Source organism: Pseudoliparis swirei, chromosome 6 (genome assembly GCF_029220125.1).
Source record: "Pseudoliparis swirei isolate HS2019 ecotype Mariana Trench chromosome 6, NWPU_hadal_v1, whole genome shotgun sequence".
Classification (NCBI taxonomy): domain Eukaryota; kingdom Metazoa; phylum Chordata; class Actinopteri; order Perciformes; family Liparidae; genus Pseudoliparis; species Pseudoliparis swirei.
The window spans coordinates 5,615,316-5,642,359 of NC_079393.1; the positions used below are offsets into that span (position 1 = coordinate 5,615,316).

A 27,044-nucleotide genomic window follows, 5' to 3' on the forward strand; every position below is an offset into this window, starting at 1 on the left:
CACAATATTCTAATTTTCTGAGACAGTCCTGTATATATATATATATACACACACACAGAGAGCAATGTTTTTTATTTAAAAGTATATGCGTCATCGTGGGAGTGTTACCGGAGCCACCTCCTCTGCATTTCAAGAGAAAAGATAACAGTGGAGGTCTAATGGTTTAATGTGTAGCTCTAAATACATTTACACTTGACTTAGAGTCATGGCTGCATTATTAAATTAACACCCAAAAGAACTTCCATTCATACATGTTTCTTCAGAGCAGCGTAGAAAAGGAGTAAACGACGAGCAGATACAAATCAACATTATAACTAATTTGTAATCGTGTTTCTAAACATTTGACACAATTGAAGTCCAACATTTGGTCCTTTTCACTCGGTTTTGGTCTCCACCCACTTGAGGAACACATGCACCTCTCTTGTGCAGTGGGTTTATTTATGATACACAACTATATCACTGTAGCACTGTAGCTGTACAGTTACTTATTAAAACACACAACACCCGGATTCACACTTTGTTCACCTTTCCCCATATTGATTTATTTTTAACTTCTTATCTTTCCACATACATGTTATTGTTTTCTTTATATGTTCTTATCTCTACCAGTTTACAATACTCTTTTTATACATGCTCTTCTTTTAGTATTTTAAAATGTGTAATAGTATACAAGACAGAAAAACTGTAATTGCCAAATAAAAAATACAATCAACACGATTAATGAAAAACAAGTAACATTAAATGACCTATAAATCAGATTAATAAGCCAAAAAACACAGCTTTACGAATGAATACGTTGATATTATTTGTATTTAATACAGTTTAGCTTGATTAAATAGTCTTTCGAATGATAAAGTGATAGGTTATATTTGAAGAAATATTAAATTAATGTAGATAACTGTATACGCTGGGTTATCGCTATATACAATAGAACAATTTAAAAGGGGAAAACATTCACTTCGTCATTAAAAGAAAAATAACTCTTAAAATCAAAGTGCATGATCATAGCAGACTTAAAAATGATTCTCCACAAGCAAATTCAATATGAATTCTGTCGCAAAGAAGCCTTTTTTCTTCTCATTTCCTTTTGTTTTCACCCGGCAACAGGGTTCTGGACCTCGATCTTGTAGCCAGGCGGCAGGAAGGTGTTGAAGCCCACGATGAGGTTGGGGTGACCTCTGAAGAGCTGGGACACTCTGCTGATGACCCCGAGGGTGTCAATACTGAGGAGGAGGGGGGAGGGATGGACAGAATTAATTCAAATGTACAGTGACTGTCCTCCTGCCAATCACATCTTTAAATTGAGTAAATGGTAAATGGACCTGGTGGGAGAAGCTAAGGTTCCAGCTACTTGTCCAGGTACATTAGGTTAAAAAAATAATCTTGCAGCCCAATCAAGCTTGAATAAATAGTTTCATTAGCTATGGTAGGAGAATGGACATTTTGTAATACACTTATTTAGAAAAGGACCAACTTCCCTTTTAGATTCTCGGATTATACGCCTAGTATGGACTCATGTTCGATTACGCAACTTTAAAGATGAAGTAAAATTTTAAAAACGAAATCCACAACCTCCCACGAACTCACACACAGCTTTTATTTATCATGCACTCTGGCAAAATAAAGTCTTTCATGTCTGAACAAAACTGTTCTTGTGGAACCGGCGAAGTACAAACTGTCGCCGTCAGCTTCTTCTTACTCGTGTTTCTACTTGAAGAATAAATGAACTCTAGGAAATTCGTCACAAGACAGTCGCTCAAGGTAGGACTGAACGAGTAATAACTTAGTAATAACTAAGTAATAACTAATAATGTAGAGTTTAAACACCAAGGTGACTGACATCGTAAACAAAACCACAGAATATTTCATGTAAAATCAAACCGTGTCCTCACCTTTGAGACTTGAACTCCTTCATTATGGCCAGGAAGTCGTTGTAGACCTGAGGCTGGTTGCCAAACTGCAGCTTCACTTGATCCAAGTAAGACAGAGCATCTTCTACCTTTGGGCCAGAGGAGAGGAGAAGATTCTGATGTTACGTTTTTAAATCTTGACGCGCAATGAAAGAAAAAAAAGAATCTTAATTGGTCAATAAAAGTGTCGACTACACTACAGCATGGTTAAATGTTACCCTGAGAACCTCGTACATGGCTAGAAACAACTACGGGATAAACGTACACACATTTCTCTAAAACCTCTGACAACCTCCGTATATTTATTGTCACTGACGTCTTTGCCGTGAACATTTTCTGGTTTTCCCAACTGCAAGAATGTGTTATGAATAAATAAAATCGCTCCCGGCTGACCTTGAGCCTCTTGAGCTGCTGGCCCTGTGCGGAGGCCTCCGGGCGGCCAAAGAACGTCCCCCGATCCTCCAGTCGTCGCTTCATCGTGAACTCCTCCCTCGTGAGAGGCCTTAGAATAAACAACCAACGACACACTCAATGCTTTTAATGGCACAATGTCACCCGTGAATGAGCCGATTGGAGGGAGGTATTAGAGGAACAGGAAGCAGTTAGAGAGGGGGAGAGCCCCCTGAAATTACAACATACATATAATTTATTTTAATTTATTTTAACTGTCTCTGTTTTATTTTGTGAATTTGTGTGTAAATAAAGGCTAACTTAAAGGTTGTGTCATTATTAACTTTAATACATTCTACCCTGCTTGTTATAAATAACTGTTTAATTATCTGAATACTTATATACCGCAAAGCTTTCGAACTACAACACTTGTACAAAAAACACTGAATATCTTACAAACAGCTTTAGGTTTATGAATAAGAAAGAATAAGTGCGTAGCGTAAAACATAAATATAAAACGCTTTTAATTTCACCCCCAGAACGGTTTCCTTGACAACGGGGTTCACGCGCTCATTCAACTCGCACTGAAGGCATTTCATTGGCTGCGGAGACTGAGAGTTTTTAGAGACTGCCTACGTCACCAATGCAACAAACAGGTGCTGAGGAAGCGTCGGAGTCAGTCTGACATTCACAACTTCCTCGAGAGTGTTTCGGTTTATCTCGTGACCCTGTGTTAACTGGTGACTTCCAGCCGAAAGCGACGATTGTTGTTGTTCTCCTTCTTCGTCATCTTCTTCTTCGTCGATATTTATTGGCAGTTGGCTAAACAACGAATTGGTTCATTACTGCCACCTGCTGGTATGGCGTGTGGATCAGGATGTTTAGAAGTTAGATTATTTTATAACAATAATATTAATATCATAAATAATAATAATGATAATAAATTATGTAAAAAATAATATAAGTTACCATAAGATACAACACACATCGTATTTGATAACACTGTGCATAAATAATATATGATATTATTATTATAAACTGCCATCCAGTGCTATAATAACAATTCAGTCGGATTTTTTAATTACTATTACTATTTATTAACGTGTTTTACTAATTAACTTTACCTTGACTGTATACTTACTTATTCAATATACTTGTTTATCTACTTATGTCTGTTGTTGTTTTTTAGTTGTTTGCACTATCCACTTTGCTGATGTCATCCTGCTTATTTCATCTTACTTCTTGTATACTATATAAAAAAACAAAGTACTTTAATCTGTGCTGAGGTTTCCAACTGGTCGCCTTCTTTCTAGTTCATATTTATTATAGTGTACAATAACATATTTTATTGTTTCCTCTGGTCCACAAAACAAACATTTGCATTTGTATAATGTTCTCCTACTTGTAGGAGAGTGATGTGAAGCCCATTGTGTTCTCATTTAACGTTTAGATATTAGTTTGATGTCCTGTTTCTTTCCTGCACATCTCACGTCTCCCACTTTCCTCTAAACTCCATAAAAACACCTTTAAAAAATAATTCCTCCCATTCCTTTTGCCATTCCTTCAACCTTTTGTTTAATAACACATTTGGTTTCTGCTTTACTGACTCAGCTGACTGCAACACTATTGCAGCTTTTAAAAAAAATCTTATTTTATTTTGTTTTAATTCATCTGCCATTTAATGAGTATAAATACTATATGATATATCCCCATCGTTTGGTTTCTGTGTACTGATAGTGGAGGTCCGGTTTCCTGCCTGAATGGCTGCTCTGTCTGTCGGTGGGCTCATGTTGGTCTGTTGTTGTCAACAGCTGTTGAAAATAGCACGAGAACACGTAGCTGTCCTCGCGACTGCCTCATTGTTTAGTTTATTATTTTTTCTTCATGATAGTGTCTAAAAAAAACCTCTCATATGCGGTCGAGTGGTCAAAACATACCAGATCCGTCGTTGGGAGACTCCTTTGAGGAAACGAGTCCACTCCCGTGTGAAACGTCAGACGTCGTGCGTGTGTGCGCGCGTGCGCGCGCGTGTTGAAACAGGAAGAGAGCAAAGCTGCTCTTCCTTTTAAAATAATAAAGTTTGTAAATACACGTCATCGTGTTCGGAGCCTGTTTTTGGGGTAAACACGTGTCACGCAGAAGAACTACGAAGCACTTTGGAAAGTGAAAAAGAAAATATTGATATTTTAACGGGATTTGAACTCCTATTATTGCGTAAGAAAAATAAGATGGGATGACGCGGGGGCTGTGTGGGTGTACTGTAATACCTATTCGTACACTCTAAATCCCTCCACAGACAACTTCCGGTTTGGATTTCAAAGTAAAAGATCGCGTGTTTTATTTTATGTTATTTGCGATGAAGGAACAGAACAGTAATTTAGGAGCATATTATTTGCACTGACTACTGTCCGGACTACAATTAATAACTATTTATAGTTAATATTAGTTTTGATTGCTGTCTAATAGTGTATAGGCTACTTGTGGAATAGTCCAATGTTTAAATCCCTTCCAGAGACCCAGAATATAGGCTCTCATTTAAATTTGATGTGGAATAAAAAAAAGTGTATTTTTATTTTTTGACTTATTACTTCTAAGACTACTTGCACAGATACTATGAAGGCCAAAATTCCTTCCAGACTCCAAGAATAGTCTTTTTCTTCTAACTTTGATGTCAAATAAAAAACATTTCTGCCACAAGTTTATGAAGCTAATATTTTTAAACTACTGAGACTACAGGCACAAATACTATGAAATACTTCCACTATGTACTTTTTTAAAATAGTCTATTCCAGTTAACAGCTTTAGGAATTAATAGAATACATGCTCCATCACTATGATTTTTTTTCCTCAGGTTTATGATACTCTTTATATATATATACACCTGTCTTGAAGTATCAATGCATTACCATAATCAATCAACTACATAGAATTACCTATAAATCAGCCCCCCCCAGACAAATACAGCTTTACAAATGTATACGTTGACAGTTTGTATTTAATACAGTATAGCTTGATTCAATAGTCATACGAATGATAAAGTAATAGGTTACAATAGAACAAATATAAAATTAATGTAGATAACTGTATATCCTGGGTAATCGTATGAAAACAGTTGTTGAATACAATAGAAAAATAAAATACGGCACAGTTTGCGTCCGTCATTGAAAAGGAAAAAACAAATCGAAAATCAGAGTGCATGACGATGGCAGACTTAAAAATGCTTCACCACAAGCAAATTCAATATGAATTCTGTAGCAAAGAACACATTTTGTTTTTTCTTTGTTTTGTTTTTTTCCACCCGGCGACGACATAATGCAACAACCTACGACACACAGACGCTCAAGTTTTTGTACACGTACTCTAGAATAGAATGGCAAGATACTGGGACCAGATGAAAGCACTGATTACAACCACAGTTTGTAGAACGTAAAAAGTAACACAATAATAATGAAAATATACTTCAGACATAAAATGTCACTCTCGCGTCCCGAGGAGGCCCCTATAGGGCGCAGGCACAGATTTGTGGATGCCCGTCCACCGTCTCTATCGTTCATTTTCTGGCTTTCCCTGTAATAAATCCTCTTGATCGAGCTCTATGCAGATGTTTACAGGACATCCCAAAATGTCACGAAATGTTTCCTATTACAATCGCTAAATTTAACAATAAAGTTATCCCCAGCGTCACATGCAGACCTACGGAATTATGTTTGAATGCGTCGTCCCCACCCCGCCACCAGGACGACTAATCTCAGAGCACATCGGGAAAAGTTATCGGAAAAGTGCTAAGACGTGATTGGTGTGAAAAAAAAGAAATTTAAAAAATGAAACAAAAAGTAAGTATTGCACTACTCATGAGGTCTCAACCGAGGGCTCAACAGAGGTTCGCTGCAGACGGCTCTACATGCGGCCATGAGGTCACCGACGCCCGTCTGTAGAAGTTAGAAAATCTCATATTTAGTGAGACGGAAGGTCAGTGGATATATATATATATATATGGAAAAATTAAATAAAAACTAGAGGATGAATTCACACGGACAGCGATTTTAACGAGTGATCACAGTGGGGACGCGACGGTCATCTCGGATCGTGGATGTGCTTCGCCCCTCGTCACCGAGTCTCTTTCTAAGGCAGAGGAGAATGCGTTATGCCACTTCAGGAGGAATGAGACAACTTCTTGGCAAAAGTTGCTTTATTTTTTTCATTTTATTTGTTTGAAAAGGTCGAGCGGTTTGACCTCCATGTGTTCAGCGAGCTCGTACCGTCTACGCGACATTAACCACGTGCTAAAAAAAGAAAAAAATGCACTACTCGATATTTCCCGGGACACGGGGAGGTGGAGAAACTACGATCCCAATCAAAAGTCACAAGTGGAGATCACGCTCCCGATTTGGAATTTTAAAAAAGAATAAAACGGTGTAAAAAAAAGTGTTTTTTAAAGTGTTTAAAAGGCTCATTTCACCCCAAAATAAATATTCAGTAACTTGCGTGCGTCTCTTATAACGGCAATAAATATAATTTGTATATTAGAAGGAAAAAAATAAAGACTTAAAAATAAGCAAGCTACTGTGGTTCCAGCTCAGCTCTTCTCAAAACCATTAAAAGAAGTTTACCTCTTACATCTGATCAAGATATTACTCAGTAACCATGGCAACAGGTATTCATTTGGCCATTAAAGAACAAACGACAACGACTTTACGCAGCAGTCGTGAGGAGAAAAACAAATGGCAAAGTGAACTTGACTGAAATGCAATTAAAAGTCATAATTAATTTGCAGTCGTACAGAGTTTCGTGGAGTTTAGCCAACATGGCCCGAGTGGATAACGATTGAATATTTATTTTGGGGTGAACTACACCTTTATAAAAATAAAAATAAAGGTCCCCTAAACCGTCGGTTTAAAGTGGCAAATAAATATCTTTGAAAGAAAAAAGGTTAATAAACGTTACCTCTATCACTCCATCACTCCCCCTCCACAAAATGTCACATTCAAACACCGTAAATGTGGACTCTGGTTCCTTTTCCTCGCCCCGCGGCTTCAACGGACGGCTTCTCGGAGGACGTTCACCATCCCGGTCCCACAAATTGGTCCCACAACACAGTTTTGGGGGTTCGACAGATTTGACTGCAGGGATCTCAGGGTGATGGTGGGAATAAAATCGGGGGAGGGGGCGGCAGGGTCGAAGCTCACTGATTGGCTGGGAGCAGGCCCTGCCGCTGGGCGTGCTCCAAAATGGCATTGTAGCAGAAGTAGTACTGGTCCGGGGTTTGAATGCTGAAGGCCCGCTGCGTCCTCATGCGCCGCACCGTCTGGCAAACGTTCAGGGAGCCGACGTCCAGCAGCTGGGACAGACAGATGTCCAGAGCACAGAAGGTACCTGAAAGCAACGCGAGGGCTCGTTAGCGGCGGCATTATGCAATAAATAAAAAAATCTCAACGGCCGTCTTTATGGAGGCAAATTCCGGTTCAGCCGATCCTCAAGTCGGTCTCACCTGTTCTCCCGATGCCCGCGCTGCAATGCACCACCATCGGGGGTCCCTGTGGGTGGCCGGCCCACTGGAGTCCCAAACCCTTCACCAGTTTCCTCTGCTGCCGCTTCACGGCTCCCAGGAAGTCGATGAGCGTCGTGGCCGAGCTGGGGACGCCGTAGTCGGGCCAGCTGAGGTACTGGAAGTGACTCACCTGCCTCTGCTCACAGGTCTGAATGGATACGAGAGGGTTGGAGTTTCAGGCTTCTGGTTCAATCCCGATAGATGGATTGGTTTCATGTTATAGGAAATATGTTTACTTGTTTAGATGAGGAAATATATATATATATATATATAAATATATAAAATAAAAGTGTGTGTATATATATATATACATATCCACACACTTTTATTTTAGGGGCCCCCAAATAAGTTATTCAGGCCAAGAAAATAATAAAAATACATATTTTAAATACACATACAAGACAAATACCCAAAAATCAATTTATAATGCAAGTGGACAGAATTGATTTAGCATTCATTATTGAATATATATATATATATATATATATACACACACACACACACAGCAGTCCATATTGTGTACCTCAGTGTTGTGCAGTTCGAGGGTGGTGTGGTTGTAGTGGGTGTGGTGGTCTACCCTCTGGTTCACCACGGCCATGTGGCCGTAGACCTCCTGCCCCCCCTCCTCCAGAGGCCAATACTGGCCGCACTTCTTCCGACTGCCCTCGTCCGTCCTGCGGCGCAGAGACGGGAAATTATTTGATACTGAATTTATTTAATATTTATAAATATTTGTATACTTTGTTTTTTAATATATAAAATATGTATACATTTATATTTTAAAAATGTTTAATTAAAAAAAATATTTATATTAAAATCTATATTATTTATATTTAAAAAAAAGAAATTCAATAAAATAAAAAAAAATCAGATTACCTGGTTGTCATGACAATAACGAGCATGTTTTGTTCCCAGACCATCCTCCAGAAGTCCCCGTAGGTCTTCTCCAGTGGTCCTGCACCAGAAGGAGAGAAATCTATATTATAAACATTATAATGTGTCCTCTCGGCCCACATGACCCCGACTACAGGCCGAGACGATCAGTTAGTTGGCTCTGAAATAAAAGTTATTTATCCTGCAGCTCACCATCTTCCAACTTAATATTGTGGTACTCGTGTCTATATATATATATATATATATATAAAATGAATTTCATGAGCACAGCTCTACTCCTACAGTCCACCCGGAGATCAATATGTGGGCGAAAGAAGAGGCCACAGAAGTGTCTGTGCCATCGACTCCTGATGACACCCTACTGGACCAACTGATGACACCCTACTGGACCTCCTGATGACACCCTACTGGACCTCCTTATGACACTCTACTGGACCTCCTGATGACACCCTACTGGACCTCCTGATGACACCCTACTGGACCTCCTGATGACACCCTACTGGACCTCCTTATGACACTCTACTGGACCTCCTGATGACACCCTACTGGACCTCCTGATGACACCCTACTGGACCTCCTGATGACACCCTACTGGACCTCCTGATGACACCCTACTGGACCTCCTGATGACACCCTACTGGACCTCATGATGACACCCTGCTGGACCTCCTGATGACACCCTGCTGGACCTCATGACACCCCGCTGGACCTCCAGATGACACCCTGCTGGACCTCCTGATGACACCCTGCTGGACCTCATGATGACACCCTGCTGGACCTCCTGATGACACCCTACTGGACCTCCTGATGACACCCTACTGGACCTCCTGATGACACTCTACTGGACCTCCTGATGACACTCTACTGGACCTCCTGATGACACCCTACTGGACCTCATGATGACACCCTGCTGGACCTCATGATGACACCCTGCTGGACCTCCTGATGACACCCTACTGGACCTCATGATGACACCCTGCTGGACCTCCTGATGACACCCTACTGGACCTCCTGATGACACCCTACTGGACCTCCTGATGACACCCTACTGGACCTCCTGATGACACCCTGCTGGACCTCCTGATGACACCCTGCTGGACCTCCTGATGACACCCTACTGGACCTCCTGATGACACCCTACTGGACCTCCTGATGACACCCAACTGGACCTCCTGATGACACCCTACTGGACCTCAGAGGAGTGCTGAGCCTGGCAGCCAACTGGAGTGAGTCTACATCCCGGTGTCACACAGGTGAGGTGGATTACCATTTGTTCATCTATTGTATTTGAGCCAGTGGGCAGAATCCTTAATTCTTCCCTCTGGACAAAGTGTCCAATCACCATCTTATTCATCTTGAGAAAGTTCTTCAAATAACTTTAACCAGCCACTTGTCCAGCTACACACACACACACATATAAAGTAACTGGTTATATCTTTGAATACTTAAAGGATCCCGTACCTTGGGTTCCGATGTAAGCGTTGCGCTGCTTGTAGCCGTCCATGAAGCTGGCGTTGATGTAGTCGGACCGCTGAGGGAACAACACAAAGCTTCAAAGAGACGGAGGAGAAGGAAAACCTTGAGCCACAGCTCAGCCGTCTGCGTGGGGCTGACGGGGCGTTAAACAGTAACGTCAAAATAATGTGGTTGCACAAATATAAGATGGCTTGTGAATATATGATATTTTTTAAAATTGTATTTGAAAGACAACTGTAATGTGCAGATTAACAATAAAAAATAAATAAAATAAATAAATAAGTATACACAAATAAAATAAAATAATAATAAAATAAATAAGTATACACAAAAAATAAATAAAAATAATAACAATAATAAAATAAATAAGTATACACAAAAAATAAATAAAATAAAAATAAATAAAATAAATCCCCTCACCTCGTTCCTTCTGGTTTTCAAACGAACTCTGGTTTGATCGAGGCACAGCACGTCTCCATAGCGATTCCTCTCCTGGTTGTAAGCTAATCTGGAGACGCAGATAACACAATTGTGACTTCAGCCGCCACTTTGCTTGTTTCACACAACCAACAGTGCAGAAGCAAAACCCGGACTCACTGTGCGCAGTGGAAGCTCCCGGGCGGCGGCTCTTTGCGCAGCTCCTCGTACTCCTGGTGGACGCCGGAGCGCTGCAGCCGGCCGAGGTGCGTCAGCAGCTCCTGCGGCCGCATGGACTCGGCTCCCGGCACGTGGATGGAGGGGTCTTCCACGGGAATGCCCACCAGCTCGTCCACCGGGTCCACGCGGCCGTTCTGGCCCGCCAGCAGCTGCTGGTTCCAGCTGTACGACTCCAGGGGCAGCAGGCCGCCGAGGTGCTGCGGGAGGCAGTCTCTGGGGAGGTGTTGGCGCAGATCGGCCATTTTCACCATCTGCACCTGGAGTTTGGGGGAGAGGGAGAAAGGGGTGAGGCGGCGGATGTGAATGTGAACGTTGACGCGCAGTGGACTGTGAAATCCTTCTGTGGGGGGCCGACAGCGCCGACGAGGAATCAATGTGAATAATCCTCAAACACAATTTACAGTAGACCATCGGGTGAGAAATCCATACTAATGAAACTACCCGGGGGCGGAGCCGCAGGCCGGGTGGACTGGTTGTGGAAGAGAAGCCCCCAAATCAAATCAGCATTTGCAAAAATAAATAAATAAATGACAGGATTGCTCAAAACAGAATTGTTCTAAAACTCTCATAAAGTATCGTCACAAGCAAGCGCTCCACAAATGAGCTCCTCCACTTACCCGCTCCCGGAGCTTCTCCTTGAGGAGCAGGCTGAGCAGATTGTAGGGCACTCGGAACCAAACGGGGGCCCCGACGATCAACACCTTCTTCAGCCTGGCGGGGAACGCCCCCTGGTGGAGAGAGACGGAACAACAGAGTGACTCGGGATGCAACAGGACGCACGCTTCACTGCAACTTGAGAGTTCAGACCGAGGTGAAAACAAAGGGAGCAACTCGAGAGTTAAGCATTAACACGACCATAAAGGTGTGATTTTTTTTTTTTTTAACGGCAGATAATTCGACCTACGTCGTTTCAATAGGTTCAGTCGTGTTGACAATAAGGAAATATACTTCTCATCCTGGGAATATCGCACTGTATTTATAATTTTTTTGCAGGGTTCATACACATTCCAGGACTTTTAACCAAATTTCCATGATCAAACACTTTGTGAAATCTCGGGTGTACACATGAAAAAGTGATAAAATGTCTTGTTAAATCTAACTGAGGATTCCAAAGCATATAGTATACACTGTGTAAATTAACATATTAATATAACAAAATTCCAGGAATTTAAACCAAATTTCCATGATCAAACACTGTGAAATCTCGGGTGTACACATGAAAAAGTGATAAAATGTTGTATTTAAAACTAACAATGAGGATTCCAAAGCATACAGTATACACCGTGTGAATTAACATATGAATATAACAAAATTCCAGGACTTTTCCAGGTTTTCCATGACCGTACGAACCCTGTGTTTAGGCCAGTTAATCTCATATTTATAACCTTATTCGGCGTTTACCGTACGCGTGTAAATTCATTTAACGATGTGAAAAGCGGTGACGCCGACCTTGAGCAGGTTGAGGATCTTCTTGCTGAGGTCCAGCTCAAAGTTGGTGTAGTTGGAGCCCGCCATGTCGTAGATGAACACCAAGCCATTCCGTTGGGTCTCAAAGCTGTGGGCGACACCTCTCCGTTAACGCGTGGGAGATCTTAACAAACAGGTCGGGTAACAAGTCGCGTTTGCAGGCCGGCGCGTCAACGGCAGACTGAAGCGGCGCTTCAGAAAGCAGCGAGAGACGTCTTTGAAACAGTCAAACCACATGTTCAGGGAACACCAACACACATGGAAATAAACTGTGAGATATCCCTTCAACCTCTTATTGTGTGGAAGGCGACCTATAAAACATTTAGAAATTCAACAGTTTTGCTACAAAAACGTGCGATAAGCATCATGAATAATGTCGGCTACTACGAGCACACACACATCCAATGTGTTCCAGATCACATGTTATGAAATTTAATGATTTGGTTTATTATACAATAATGCAGACAATGTACAGAGCTAAAGCAAAGTCACTGCCAGACTGTGTGTACAAAGGTTGTTTTCAATACATGTGTGAATATGATTTGAGAGATTTTTTGTAAATTTACTCTACATAAAGCTAAAAAAGGGATTAAAAGAAGATGTATTTCTATTGTAGGACTCCAATTATGGAACAACGTTAAAACGGATGTAAGAATGGCCAACTCATTTTTGGTTTTCAAAAGGATTATTTATATAACAATTTTGTAAGGTTATAAGTGTGATTGAAACGTGTGTATATATATATATATACACACACACACACATATTTTTATTTTCTTTATTATTTTTTTAATTTTATATTAATTTTCTGATTTATTTGATTATAATAATTTAGCATAGGAATATATAAGCATTTTTTGCTTCTACCTATATCATTTCAGTTTTTCTGATTAGTATATTATATATAATAATATTGTACTGTATTGCAATGATTGACTGAATAAAATACACAACAACAATATATTTGGGGAAATTGAATACCAACTCTGAAGCCGGATGTTCCAGAGACTCACCTTTCCACGGCCCGGTCCAGGAGGTAGAAGAGCGCCTGCAGCACCACGTGGTTGCCCGTCTTGTTGGGGTGGTGCAGTTTGGCCGTGTACAAGGCGATGGAGGCCCCCGAAGGGTCCCGGACACTCTGGAACACACGAGAGGAACCGGTTCCATCAGGGGAGAAACTCAAACTGTACCGAGCCTCGGACACATTTATCAGGGGTTTTATTCTCCTGCATCTCCAATATCAATTTATAATTCGATGCATTTGAAAAAGAATTATTTTTTCTCCAAAAGTTTGACGGATGTCTTCTTTTTTTATAGAAATCTAACATTTACCGGGGGCTTTAAAAGTGAGAATGACCAGTGGCCACAGGGGGGCGCTGAAGAGCACAGGCTGGATCCTGGCAGGCAGCCAGAAATAAAATGGGCCGTCAACAATTCAACAGGGGGAGCGATTCTAGTCATGATGCTGCAGGTCTCCCCCCCCCCCCCCCCCCCGGTTTTCTTGCGGGGGAACGGAGGGGGAGGGGGGAGGGGTAAAATACCTCGGGCAGGATATGAAGCCCGCTGCTGAGGCTGGAGACAGCCGACGTCAGACAAGAGGATGTGCAGCATCAACGCCACGTCAACGGGGAAGGAAGCAGGCAAACACAGGAGAGTGTGTGTGTGTGTGTGTGTGTGTGTGTGGAGGCTAAATTTATCTGGCACAGGAAATCCACTTGAAACATCAGTCAATCAATAAATAACTTGCACCCCAAAAATACCCATAATTCCTTCTGTACTTTTGTACCCTGAACCTTTTTTGTCAATAAGTTATTGATGGATTGATTACAAAGTCCAGAAGAACCGTCATTTCTGGAATTCGACATCTGTCTATTCGAATCCTGTGAAAATACGAAATATCAAATATGGTCAGACTTGGTTCCGACTGAAGATGTGAAGTCTTTAAAAGAAGTCATGGTTTATTAAAAAAATTAAAATAAAAAAGGCTCATTAATTCAATTCAGTTTATTTGTATAGCCCAATTTCACAAATTACAAATTTAAGAGGAGCTGGTGTGTTTTTCGGGGTCTATTGCCACAGCGTGCTTTAGTGAAGATTAAGTGAGCGTTGCAGACGGATCAACCCAAAACCCCACCTCTTAGAATAATGAAGGAACGTGCAACAGCCCTCCTCATTGTTCTCATGTTCGAGGGTTTTTGGGAGAACAATGGAGGTCTATGGGAGAAGACAATACTCGTCATTGGGAGAAATCCACCGCTGGTTCTTGGTCTCGATGTTTGATTTAGTTAAATAAATGAACATCGCATACCGGCGGCTCCTTCAGTCGCGTCCCGCTCTTACCAACACGGTGAACTTCCCGCTGAGCAGCTCCGAGCGCAGCGGCTCCTCCTGCGGCTGCAGCCGCACGATGCCTTCTTTGAGACGCGTTTCCTGGAGACACGCAGATCACAGCAGGTGAAGTCAGACAATGGAGGATGAAAAGGTTTCCATCCCCCCCCACACACACACACACACCTCCAAGGAGGTTGTGTAGGAGTTTCTTGAACTCATTCTGAGGCCCGATGGGACGTTTCTTTTCCATTTATTGTTCTTTTCATCTTTTTTTCTTCTTTCTTCTAAATAATGTGGTTAACTGTGATTAAAAGGGTCTAAAAATAAACGTCACCAGTGACCGCGGGACGAGCCTCACATACCTGGAGGAGAAGTCATCAAACCCCAAATCATGACTTTGTCTTTTTGTAATCAGTCACGTGTAATGATGAGTGATGAGAAATAAACACGGACAGAAAGACTAACATAAAAAAATTTAAATCACAGGATTATATATATATATATATATATCTATAAAATATACCTATTTATTTCATGACAGTAAATACAAATATATATTCCCATTTATTCATTAAAAGATTAATAGGATTATATATATATATATCTTATTAATTTGTTCATAGTAGCAATATTATATGTTTTTTATATACTGTAAAAAATAAATTATAATATTCCTATTTATTTATAAAAAATTTGTATTACAGGACTGTCTCAGAAAATTAGAATATTGTGATGAAGTTCTTTATTTTCTGGAATGCAATTAAAAAAACAAAAATGTCATGCATTCTGGATTCATTACAAATCAACTGAAATATTGCAAGCCTTTTATTCTGATTTATTGCTGATTATGGCTTACAGCTTAAGAAAACTCAAATATCCTATCTCTAAATATTAGAATATCATGAAAAAGTATACTAGTAGGGTATTAAACAAATCACTTGAATTGTCTAATTAACTCGAAACACCTGCAAGGGTTTCCTGAGCCTTGACAAACACTCAGCTGTTATAAATCTTTTTTTTACTTGGTCTGAGGAAATATTAAAATTTTATGAGATAGGATTTTAGAGTTTTCTTAAGCTGTAAACCATAATCAGCAATATTAAAAGAATAAAAGGTTTGCAATATTTCAGTTGATTTGTAATGAATCCAGAATGCATGACATTTTTGTTTTTTAAATTGCATTACAGAAAATAAAGAACTTTATCACAATATTCTAATTTTCTGAGACAGTCCTGTATAATATATATATATATAAAATATACCTATTTATTTTATTACAGTAAATACAAATATATATTCCCATTTATTCATTAAAAGATTAATAGGATTATATATATATAATATCTTATTAATTTGTTCATAGTAGCAATATTACTGTAAAAAATAAATTATATATAATATTCCTATTTATTTATTTAAAAAAATTGTATTATATATATATATACATATACATACACACACAATACAAAAAAACCTGATGTTTCATGCCAGGCTGTACTTGGTTTAAACCCCAGCTTGGCCTGTTGGTTTTAAACGTGGTTATGTATTTTAAATGACATCATTGAATTTGACTTGTTTTGCATGCAGGTCAAACAGCCAACACACACACACTGCCTGTAAAACTGTGTGTTCCTCATTTAACTCTGACCTCCTAACCTCAGCTGGGACCAACCATATGCTTTCCTGGAAAGCAGAGTCTCAGCTCTTATTTTGAAAACCCCTGGTAATACGTTTGCATTATGTGCAGCTGTGACTTGAGTCTACGGTCCCCGTCCTCCACAACCCGCCATCGGTGACTTCTTCCCCTCTGAAACGCTCACAATAAGGCAGCAAGCGGCCGTAACGAGGTTAACGGAGAACATCAGGCGGTCGGCGTAACGAGATTAGACGGTTCCGATGTGGGCGTGGCCTCCTTTGATAACGTCGAAACGGAAGCGTTTCTAAATGTAGGTTTCAGAAAGCTGGGAGAGTAAAACATTGAGAGTTACAGCTGGAGCCGAGTCGTCTCACCTGGAAGCTTCTCCTTCACCTGATGAAACTTCTGGTTCCGTTCCAGCTCTCTGATTGGCCAACGAGCCGCTTTGGGTTTGTCAACTATGGTGGGATTGAAGTCGACTGAAGCCATGAACTCTTTCCCGGTCGCTGTATATATTTAACTATGATAACTTTAGTATGACGAGGCTGAATGTGAACGATTAAAAGAAGGTGTTGAAAAGCGTCCAGAAGTACGAGTCGACCCTGAATGAGCATCGTTTACTTATTCTTTAAATCGCATATTTCTTAAAGCACTCGTGGTCATTTAATTGGGTCCCCAATATGATGTTTTATAGTTTGTTAAACTCATCATGTAGACAATATTTATTATAATAATTAAGATGCTCATTCAATATTGATGCTTCAAGTTGGTGGGCACAATGTATTAAAATGAAAAGTGGGTTTAAATTTGAGATTTAAACCCACAAGAAAAATGCAAATATTCACCTGTAATTTGAATCGTCTTTATTAAAACTCAACCCTCGTTCCCAAAGATCTCATTTGCATTTTTTTTTTTTTTAAAGAGACAAGTTTTCTAACCACTCGAAAGGATGAGGATTCCAACATAGCACCCGGAGAGCCACACACACACACACACACAGAGAGACACACACACACACACACACACACACACACACACACACACAGAGACACAGAGAGACACACAAAGAGACACACACACACACACACAAACAGAGACACAGAGACACACACACACAAACAGAGACACACACACAAAGAGACACACACACACACACACAAACAGAGACACACACACACAAACAGAGACACACACACACAAACAGAGACACAGAGACACACACACACAAACAGAGACACACACACACAAACAGAGACCCCCCCCCCCCCCCTGTTCGTACCCTGTAGCTGTGGAACAGCTCGATGGCTCGCAGGACGTCAAACTTGCGCGCCATGAGGAACTTGACGGCCAATTCCCTGGAGAGCGACGACACGCCATGCTGACTGGTCCACTTGTTGATTTCCTCCAGAAACTGCCTGGTAGCCTGAAACACACACACACACACACACACACACACACACACGTTGTACTCCCACAATCCAAAGGGTCAAACAGAAAGGAAGTGAAACTGGCCTTTACACCCGATGAGTCCGAGAGGAAGCGCCATCGACGGCTCCGCAGAATACCGGAGGGCCTGCCGAGGCCCGGCGGGACGCCTCGGTACCGTTGTGTGCTCGGCGTGCGTGTGTGTGTGTGTGTGTTAACAGACTGAACACACACACACATACAGGGAGGAACTCTAATTAAATGTGTGACCTGTACTTTGTGCAGAAGCCAGAGGGCTCGGCTTGAGCGTTCACCGCGGCTCTTTTGGGGAAAGCGTTGGCTTTTTATGAAAAGGGACAACAAAAAAAGCGAACATGTTGTAAGCAGCATGAGGACGACACAGGGATCGAGTTTAGGAAAAGGAACTTCCAGTTCACAGATAATAATAGTCGCATATTGAGAGGGGGAACAAAGACTAATCTGGACTCGTGCTATAAACAGATGTTTCGGACTTGAAACTGCAATATTTAATAGTGTGTTTGATGGAAATGGAATAAAAAAAAGAATTTTCTATTCCTCTTCCTCTCCTCCGGGCAGCAGAAGAACTCTGATGGTGAAGCCGACAGGTGAACAGGGAACACGTCACATGAAGCCCGTTCGTGTCACAGGATCAGGGGAGAGCGGAAAACAACATTATTATGGATTAAATGTCATTAATTACACGATTTTAAAACTTAAGTCAGACGATTGAGTCTCTGATTTTTGCCAGTGAGTTTCATTTGAAGTCATTGTGAGTTTGAAGTGGACAATATCCAGGTTTTTTAAAGCTTGCATCTTGTATTCACAAAAAATCCAACGTAGTGCATGAGCCTCAAAACATGAATGAAATATATAATGTGAATTCTTTTTTTAAACGGACTGAACATCAGCGTTCATTTGACCACAAGTCCAACATTCACTCTTCTTTTGGCTCCTTTTGGCTCCACCAAACAGCCGAACAGTGTGTGAAAATACGAAGACGGTCGGGAATTAAAGCGAAATTTAAAGTATAGTGAAAAGTAAAAGTTTTTGCACTGAACTCGTCGTCTGACCCGTCTTGCGAATAACTTATGCATTTAGCCGGCAGCCACACACACACGCACACGTTGTGGGGGTCCGCGGCGGCTCTTCAGGAATACTAAACGATCCACTGACGAGACAGGATGCTACTGTCTCTCTCCTCAGTGGGGCTGCAGCTTCTGCTCCGTCCAGCTGCCTTCACATGCACAAGGGGCGGCTGCACCTGACGGGGCTGAGGTCGCTTCTCATGGGGGGGGGGGGGGGGGGGGGAGGATGCATGATGAATCCTGAGCTCTTCCCTAGTGAATAGTTCTGATTATCTTAGAGCAGATTGTACAACATGCACAAATATACAAACTCTAAAAAAGGAAGCGTGAGTTAATCCGTATGGGAGCGGTACGTGTCGATAACCGCGTCTCATGTCGTCCGGCGGATGGAGATTCGACGCGAGAGCTAAACTGGGAAAGGGTCAACGTCGTCGGTCAAGAGAGCAGCGAGGTCGTCTTTGAACGCGCCGGCGCACGTCGTCACTCAACGCCTTTAAGGATTCATCCTTTTCCTTCTTCCGTGTCTGGGGACTTTGCTGCCGTGCGATTAGTCGCGGTCATCGATCTGGCGGACGTCACATGACAAGCGGTCGACTTCCTGCACCCGGAAATCCGTTTCGCCTTCGACGGAGTCGGTTCGGTTCGAGCCGGACGTGAAGCGACAGTCGAGCTCCGTCGCCTCGGTAAACAAAACGGAGGAGAAAAAAAGAGAGCGGCGAGGTTTTGATGCGGCGTGGATCAATGAGAAGAGAGTTTGAAGTGTACAATATCCGGGTTAATAAAAAATAAAAGTTTTAATCTTTCAGCATTTTTTTTCTGAGTAAATAATTTGCAGCAAAAAGAGTTTATTTGTACAAAAATTTAAAAAAAGTTTATTTGTAAAAGAAAAGAAAAACTAAATGGTTTTGATTGAACTTTTGTAATGTTTTTTTCCTTCTTTTATTTGAGAAAAACAAAAGAAAAAAACATTAAAAAAAGTTCAATCAAAACCATTTCGGCTTTATTTTGTACAAATAAACCGTCTTTTTGCTGCAAATTATTTACCCCAAAAAAAAGAAACACACCGAAAAAGATTAAAACATGTTCGTCAACGAGGTGGAAAAAGTGAACAAGCGTCTTTGAGCATTTTGAAAAGCGCTATAGAAATGTAATGCATTAATATTATAACAGGGTTTTCTTCACAGAGAGAGAGAACGTCGTCGTTCTGTAGATTTAGAAAAGGCGGTATTTGATCTCTGGACCTCGCTCAGGTTCTTGGCGCTCGTCCTCCAGCGTGGCCCGTGGGCTCTTTGTTGTCGCGCCGCGTCGGCCAAGGACAACTTCCTGTCGGAGCGCTGTCAGGTACACTCGGGCTTTCCGAGCGTTCAATAGTGTGACAGCTGCTCTTTCTCTCTTGGCCTTTTAAGGAGAGGCTGCCAACTCCAGCCAGTGACCCGGTGTTCCTGGAGAAGCCCGTCTTGTTTGGTTTCTCTGCACTAGGGGCCATATCCGCCCGGAGTGGAATTTGAGGATGAACCAGTTTTTTTTCTTTTTTGCGATAGCACACCAGACTGCACTGGAAGACTCAAAATGCGGAGGAGGCGGGATTTATTCAGTTCCTGGAGGATGCATAAATATTTGCTCCCCTCGCTCCGGTTCTGATGAAAGCACGAGTTTTTTTCTTTCTTAGAAGTTCTTGAAACACTTAATTGTGGCTTTAACTGACCGACACAAATCTAAACGGACGGAAATGAGTCCCTGTGACCACGAGGCTTTATACGCTCCGCTCAGCGTCAGACGTACACCAGGGCAAAGGGCAAAACTGCCTCCAAGAAATGTAATTCTGCCCCCGATATCCAAAGGAGGGGCAAAAAATGCCCCCAGAATTTCCTTGAATAATTCTGATAATTTAATATTGTTTTGTTTTTGTTCTTTGTGTGTGTCTTATCTGTAATGCCTGTACTAGGGAGGTACACACACAAAAATCGATAAATATAAATTTTTATTATTAACAAAATATTTTTTTATAACAATAAATAATCACAATAAAATTGAATAGAATTGTCTGATTTATATATATATATATATTGTAAAAAAAAATCTAAGAAAGCACTTTGAATCCATAGCCTACTGCCTAATCGTCTTATTATTGCCATTTTTATGACAATTGCTCATATCCTGTAAGCCTAAATAAGTATATTTAATATTTTTGAACAAAGGTTAAATGTTTTTTTTTTTTAAAGTGCCCACAATTTATTTTTAAATGCCCCTGAGTTTCAGTCAGTGGGGGAAAAAATTTCCTCCTAAAGAATATGTACATGTCCTCCCCTGGTTCCTCGGATGGAGTGAAACATTTGAAACCACAAACAGCTGACGCTGCATAATCCAGCGCGTGGTCAGGGGGGGGGTTGTTTATCGGCGGTGTTGACGACGGCCGTCGATAAGCGATCGATTTGGTTCACTGCCGTCGGGACACGCCGTGCTGAGCGTCAGTGGATGAAGTTGTCGTTGGGTCTCTGCCAAACGGCCCGAAAAACAAGTCCACGGGTCCAAAAATGCACGACGATGCGTTCAGGCTCCAGTCAGGACAAACTAAAGTATATTCGGCAAAAGTCCATTATAAACATTATTATGGTGTAAAATGTAGTTTGACAATTCAGTTTTCACAGAAATAAAAGAGCAAATAGAGGGAATTATGTCCCGTTAATAATTAGTTTTACAGCTCGGGGAAAGGAATAAAGTGTGAGGAAGAGAAGAAAACGCTATTAAATGATAAATACTCAGTTAATTGAATATCTTTTGTATGGATCTATCGCAAAAGACGAAGAAAACCAGTAATTATTTATATCTCAGAAGCTGGAACCAGTGGGTTTTCCACATGTTTGACTATTTGTGTCAGCGACACATCGGCCGTCAAATATTTACATCTCGAAGAAAACTCACTTTTCCAGAGACCGACCCACGAACTACGAAATATGAAAAGACGGCCCAGCCACTTTCTTGTGATCATCCAGCCGGTCAGGTGGAGCTCCCGATGTCACATGCTGGCTTGCGATGATACACCACCCGCATCTCCAGAAAAAGTTACCGGTGCTAATGTTGCAAAACCAGAGCGGAGGATGAAAACAGATAGTAGGAGAAAGAAAAAGCGACTTTTTTTTAACATTCAAATCATGAAAACATGTTCTAGTAGAAACCCAGAATACAAGTATGAACACAAAGTCTCCTTTAATTTACTGGATTGGCCAAAACGTGTTAAAAAAAAAGAAAAATAGAAGTTTCTCAAGTGAATTTCCAGAAAATTGCATTTATTATGATTTAAAAACTGCCGATCATGCGATAGATGACCGGCCCACCTTCACGGCGCCCATTTTGAGTTGTTGAATGTAGGTCAATTAAATTATATCAATTAACAGTTGCCTTTCATTTCGATGAGTCAGAGCTACGGGGGGGGGGGGGGGGGGGGGGACTAGATTATCCTCATAATGTTTAACGTGATGCTTCTTAGTGTTACGGGATCTAAAGTCAGCGTATTGACATTCCAGCAGGAGTCATAATGCCCGCGCTGACCGTGTTATTGTCTCGGCAGACAGAAACTCCATTGTAGGGGTTATGGAAAGTGGTGTGTGTGTGTGTGTGTGTGTGTGTGTGTGTGTGTGTGTGTGTGTGTGTGTACCGCAGCATCGTGATTACACCTTGAACAGAGAGCTTAATGCATTTCTGTATCTTTAAGAGGAACACACACACACACACACACGCAAAAAAGAAAGAGAGACGGGATTCGTGGCACGACCTTGGCGCGGTCTTTTCCCGAAAAAAATCGGTTTGATTACAGACGCCACGGCAACCTAATTACAAACGTGGGCCTCATGCTGCTGCTGCGAGTCCCATTTGGCACGAGTAGATACCAAAACAGGAAGTCAGTGACGTCACTCTCTCCCTATTCCCCAATTTCTCTCACTCCGCTGCTTCCTGGGAGTAGACTCACACAAACACTCACACACACACACACACACACACACACACACACACACACACACACACACACACACACACACACACACACACACACACACACACACACACACACACACACACACACACACACACACACACACACACACACACACACACACAGCTTTCTCTAAAAAGTACATGACACACACACACACACACAATCGCACTCTGTAACTCATAAACCCCCCCCCCCCTCCCCCATCTAGTGGAAATGCTTTTAACAGCTGCCTTTAGAATAAAGTTCCACTACACCCGTGTGTATGCTCCCGAGAGAGCCACACTGCCACACACACACACACACACACACACACACACACCCACCCCCCACAAGGCTGTGGATGTAATGAGGGCGTCCGGTACCCTAGCGGGGGCCCTGGCTCACACAGGAAATGGAGTAGCCAGATAAGGCTTTCTGCCGGCCAGATGATGAGGAGTCAGAGGAGAAGACTTGAGAAAAATATACATCTAGATACAACTAACTGATTATTATACACACACACACACACACGCACTAACTACACACAAGCTCTCGTTGCTCATGTTGGGCTTCTTGTGGTTTGGTAGGATAACTTTCATGTTTAATTAATCTACAAAAATCAAGATTGAAAAAAACGCAGTTACACGCGTTGCCAGTTTATTAGGTACACCTCATCCGAGCCGTGCATCCAATCTTCAGCGACGTTCTAATGTTTTGAGGTGTCGATGCAGCTGTAACTGGCTAAACTGGGTCAACTGGCCTACCCTCAGATATACTCGTCAGAATATTAGAGACACCTCTCATGGAGAAGACGATTAAACCTGCTTACAAAATGAATTTAAAATCAACTACAATTAAAACGTTCATGGAGATGAGATTTACTGCAGGACTGATTTAACTACTTTAACCTACTTGCAGCGCGGTGGAGAACAGCCTTATGAATACTACTTTGTGTATTAAGAGAACACCAATAAATACACGTTAAGCAAACTAGATTCAGCCGGAAAAAGATTACGATTGGATCTTTTAATCCCTAAAACTAAACCAGGTTCTCAGGGCCTGAATCCATAAAGAATAACACAGGTACGGGTACGGGATGCTACGAGCCGACATGGCTGTTTAGTTCATCAACAGAAACCGGTTCATCTGCAACAACTCTATTCCTTAAAAAAAAAACAAATAGATTACACTTTTTCTGGCTCCAGCTGGTTGATGAGACTATTTGCTGTTTTTGTAAATAAACTTTTGTATTTGCCACTTTAAGTTGTTATTGCAAACAATGGAAACTTAAACTAAGTCTCCTTTTCTTTTTTTAGGGCCTTATATAAACGTTTCACGTTACTATTGATTCATTTAGGCTATATAAAAAATGAAGGAAATGTATTTCCTATTCTTGAAACGTGATTATATATATATCTATATATATGCATGAAAGTTTACATAATATATGTCAAAAGCCACTTTTCTTGTAACCAAGTGTCTGCAATATCTCCACATAACCTCCCTCCACCTCTCAAAATGTGCAATACCCCACATACCTCTCCTCTTTCCTCCTCTTTCCTCCTCTTTTCTCCTCTTTTCTCCTTCTTTTATTTTCACAAGCTTGGAACATAACTCAGGAGTAGCCTATGCATTAACATGAGTCTCCTTTTTATGTTGATAACCTGCTTTTAAAACTGTATTTAACAGTTTACACACTACCACCTTATGTATTGTGTGTGTTTTATATGTTTCTTATCACGCACACTAACTCCAATGTGTCTGGATTGTTGGTTTGTGCACAAATGTCAAATAAAAACCTTAAATCTACCGCCTACATTCCTGAATTGGACCCAATGTGGAGCCAGTTGGTCTCCAACTATTTCCCCGGAGTAACAACACAGTACGTGCCCTTAAAAAAAATCCAAAAAGCACCAGGAATGTTATGTTATATATCTTGTGAGTGCTGATAAAAAGGCCAAAACGGCCTCTGTTTCGCAACGTTGAGCTCGAGCCGCCGGGAGCGGAACTCACGTGGATGCAGCGAGAGCAAAAAATAAAAATAATAAAACAAATGTCACCAATCGATAGAATATTTCCGCGACGCATTCAGGGTGCATTTCGCAACACATAAAAAAAAAACCTCACAGCCCAACTCACATCGCTGCGGTGCGTTCACGGGGCGCAAAAACAAAATATAAAAAAAAACGACGACGGAAACACACGAGAGGAAGAAGAATGTAAAGGAGAAGAAGAGGAAGAAGAAGAAAAAAGGGCCTACCTGTTCTTCCTCCGCCGATAAAGTAGCTGCCATGATCCCACCGTCAGTTTCTCCGGTCACCTTTCTCTTCTTCTTTTTTTTTTTAACCGAGACGCGTCCTTCTTTCATGAAGTGGGGGATGACGGAGACGTTCGCGTGTCGGTCCCCTCGTGTTAAAGAAAACGGGGTTTTAGGGGTTGTCCCTCTCGCTCAAAGTGGAAGAAGGCATCGGAATCGCTGTTTTCTTTTTTCTTCTTCTTCTTCCTCTGGAAACACACGCGGGGTAATGTGCTTCACTCTTTTTGCACAGAAAAAAAAAGAAGAAGAAGAAAAAAAGCCCCGGCTGATTGTGCCGTTTCAGATTTCACCGAGAAGAAGAAAGGAGAGAATAAAAACTAAATATAAAAAGAGGACAACACTCGAGCAGCTAGACGAGGCTGCGCGTGGGCTCGACGGTAACCGGGTTCACACCGCGAGCTGCTGCTCGACCCGCTGACTCCCTCCACGCCATGAATTGCAAGTTTTTTACCCTTGAACCTCGCCTTTATGTTGTGAGAGAGAGACACCGACACACACACAGCGAGAGAGAGAGAGACGCTTATTCATTCTCCACGTTGCTCTCCCCCCTGGTGGTCAGGGCCGGAACTGGTGACGAAAAGCTCACGACCTCCGCCTTCATTCATAAAAATAGGAAACCAAACAGGAAAATCACCATTTTGAGTGTCAGCTTGCAACTCGGAGGAGGAGCGCTGACGTAGACAGCACACACGCGCGCACACGCGCATGATGCTAAAACGAAGAATAACGGATCACTTTTAGTGCACTATTTTTGTGCGTGCACGTTGGTCTGACCTTTAATGCAAAAAAAGTTCGCCGCTTCGAAGAACTCACAAAACTCCCACGTTTGTCCGTTTACGTTAACGCCACGTGACGTGAAGTAATGTCTACGTAGCGTCCACGTAACGTAATAATAAAAATGCAGGGAATTTATTTTTCTTTGTACTCAGATACTTTACATAACATATGTAAAACATCCTATAAAAGCTATACAATAAAAATAACTAAAATTACAATAAAAACTATAAAATAAGAACATAGAGCACAATCACAACGTAACGTGTTAGTTTAAATTAAATAATCCCTATTGCGAGCTTCAGAGGTGATGGTAGATGGATCCTATGTTTTAATTAAATATATTATTTAATTATATATATATTTCGTTTCATATATATGTATATAATATATATATATTATATGTATATCATTATAATATATATTCTATATAATTTAATTATATATATATAATTAATTATATATAAGTAGTGAAAGAAAAAGGCAAAAATTGCAGATAAATAAATACTAAATTGATACACGGATATATTTGTATTATGTGTACAGGTACATTATAGTGCAGGCTTTATATTGTGAGTGATAGATCATCATATACAGTACATAATGAAAATAAACCGAATTAAACCTTTAATAAATCTATAGTAAAGGCAACTGTGGCTATTGTGGCGTTAGAGGGTAATTCCCAGTAAGACTGATGTGTTTCCATCGGGGTGAAGGCCTGCGGGAAGAAGCCGTTCTTGTGTTGTTGTGTTATGTTTGCGCCTCCACCAAGAGGAGAGATGTTTTAAGAGGTCGTGTCCAGGGTGTGAAGGTGTGTGCAGTGAGCATCCTGTTTCCTCTGTCCTGGACGCAGGGCCGGCCGCACCGATGACGTTCAAGAAGTGCATTTACGAGCATGATTTTGGAGATAACACCACAAGTTTTGGAAGACAACTGCAAGCCAAATACGCAACTTCCACAAAGTGGGATGCAGAAACTTGAGGGATCCAGCGAGACTGGACTTTTTGATATATTTAAAAGAAAAAAAGCAGTTAAATTCGTTTGGAAAATTAAAATATTTACTTATTCACATATTCAACACTTATATTCAGAGAATGGGTTAAGCTTTGAAAGTGGAAATAAATGCATTTCATGTCTTTG

General features: G+C 41.2%; 2 protein-coding genes across 2 annotated transcripts; both read right to left on the bottom strand.

Annotated features, from left to right (window-relative positions):
• Positions 1–55: 55 nt before the first annotated feature.
• Positions 56–4,343, bottom strand: LOC130195087 (paired amphipathic helix protein Sin3a-like). Its single transcript, XM_056416377.1, has 4 exons — positions 4,238–4,343; positions 2,304–2,412; positions 1,893–1,999; positions 56–1,223 (listed from the first exon to the last, which is right to left on the bottom strand). Exons 2-4 carry the CDS (start codon positions 2,385–2,387, stop codon positions 1,094–1,096), a joined length of 321 nt encoding a protein of 106 aa, XP_056272352.1. The 5' UTR covers positions 2,388–2,412; positions 4,238–4,343; the 3' UTR covers positions 56–1,093.
• A 934-nt stretch (positions 4,344–5,277) lies between these two features.
• ptpn9a (protein tyrosine phosphatase non-receptor type 9a) lies at positions 5,278–25,910 on the bottom strand. The gene is made up of 13 exons (XM_056416352.1): positions 25,074–25,910; positions 17,589–17,732; positions 14,683–14,772; positions 13,356–13,480; positions 12,325–12,430; positions 11,493–11,603; positions 10,816–11,132; positions 10,639–10,726; positions 10,204–10,273; positions 8,725–8,803; positions 8,372–8,522; positions 7,789–7,996; positions 5,278–7,673 (listed from the first exon to the last, which is right to left on the bottom strand). The coding sequence occupies exons 1-13, from the start codon at positions 25,179–25,181 to the stop codon at positions 7,483–7,485; spliced, it is 1,788 nt and encodes a 595-aa protein (XP_056272327.1). The 5' UTR covers positions 25,182–25,910; the 3' UTR covers positions 5,278–7,482.
• Between the last annotated feature and the right edge of the window lie 1,134 nt (positions 25,911–27,044).

Coding starts and splice junctions, on each gene's coding strand:
- LOC130195087 (XM_056416377.1), bottom strand. CDS start 2,387: ATGAAGCGACGACTGGAGGATCGGGGGACGTTCTTTGGCCGCCCGGAG. Junction 2,000..2,303: donor AGCAGCTCAAGAGGCTCAAG/GTCAGCCGGGAG, acceptor TCTGGCCCAAAG/GTAGAAGATGCTCTGTCTTA. Junction 1,224..1,892: donor AAGGAGTTCAAGTCTCAAAG/GTGAGGACACGG, acceptor CCTCCTCCTCAG/TATTGACACCCTCGGGGTCA.
- ptpn9a (XM_056416352.1), bottom strand. CDS start 25,181: ATGAAAGAAGGACGCGTCTCGGTTAAAAAAAAAAAGAAGAAGAGAAAG. Junction 14,773..17,588: donor AGCTGTTCCACAGCTACAGG/GTACGAACAGGG, acceptor GCGTGTCTCCAG/GAAACGCGTCTCAAAGAAGG. Junction 13,481..14,682: donor GCGGGAAGTTCACCGTGTTG/GTAAGAGCGGGA, acceptor CGTGTGTTCCAG/AGTGTCCGGGACCCTTCGGG.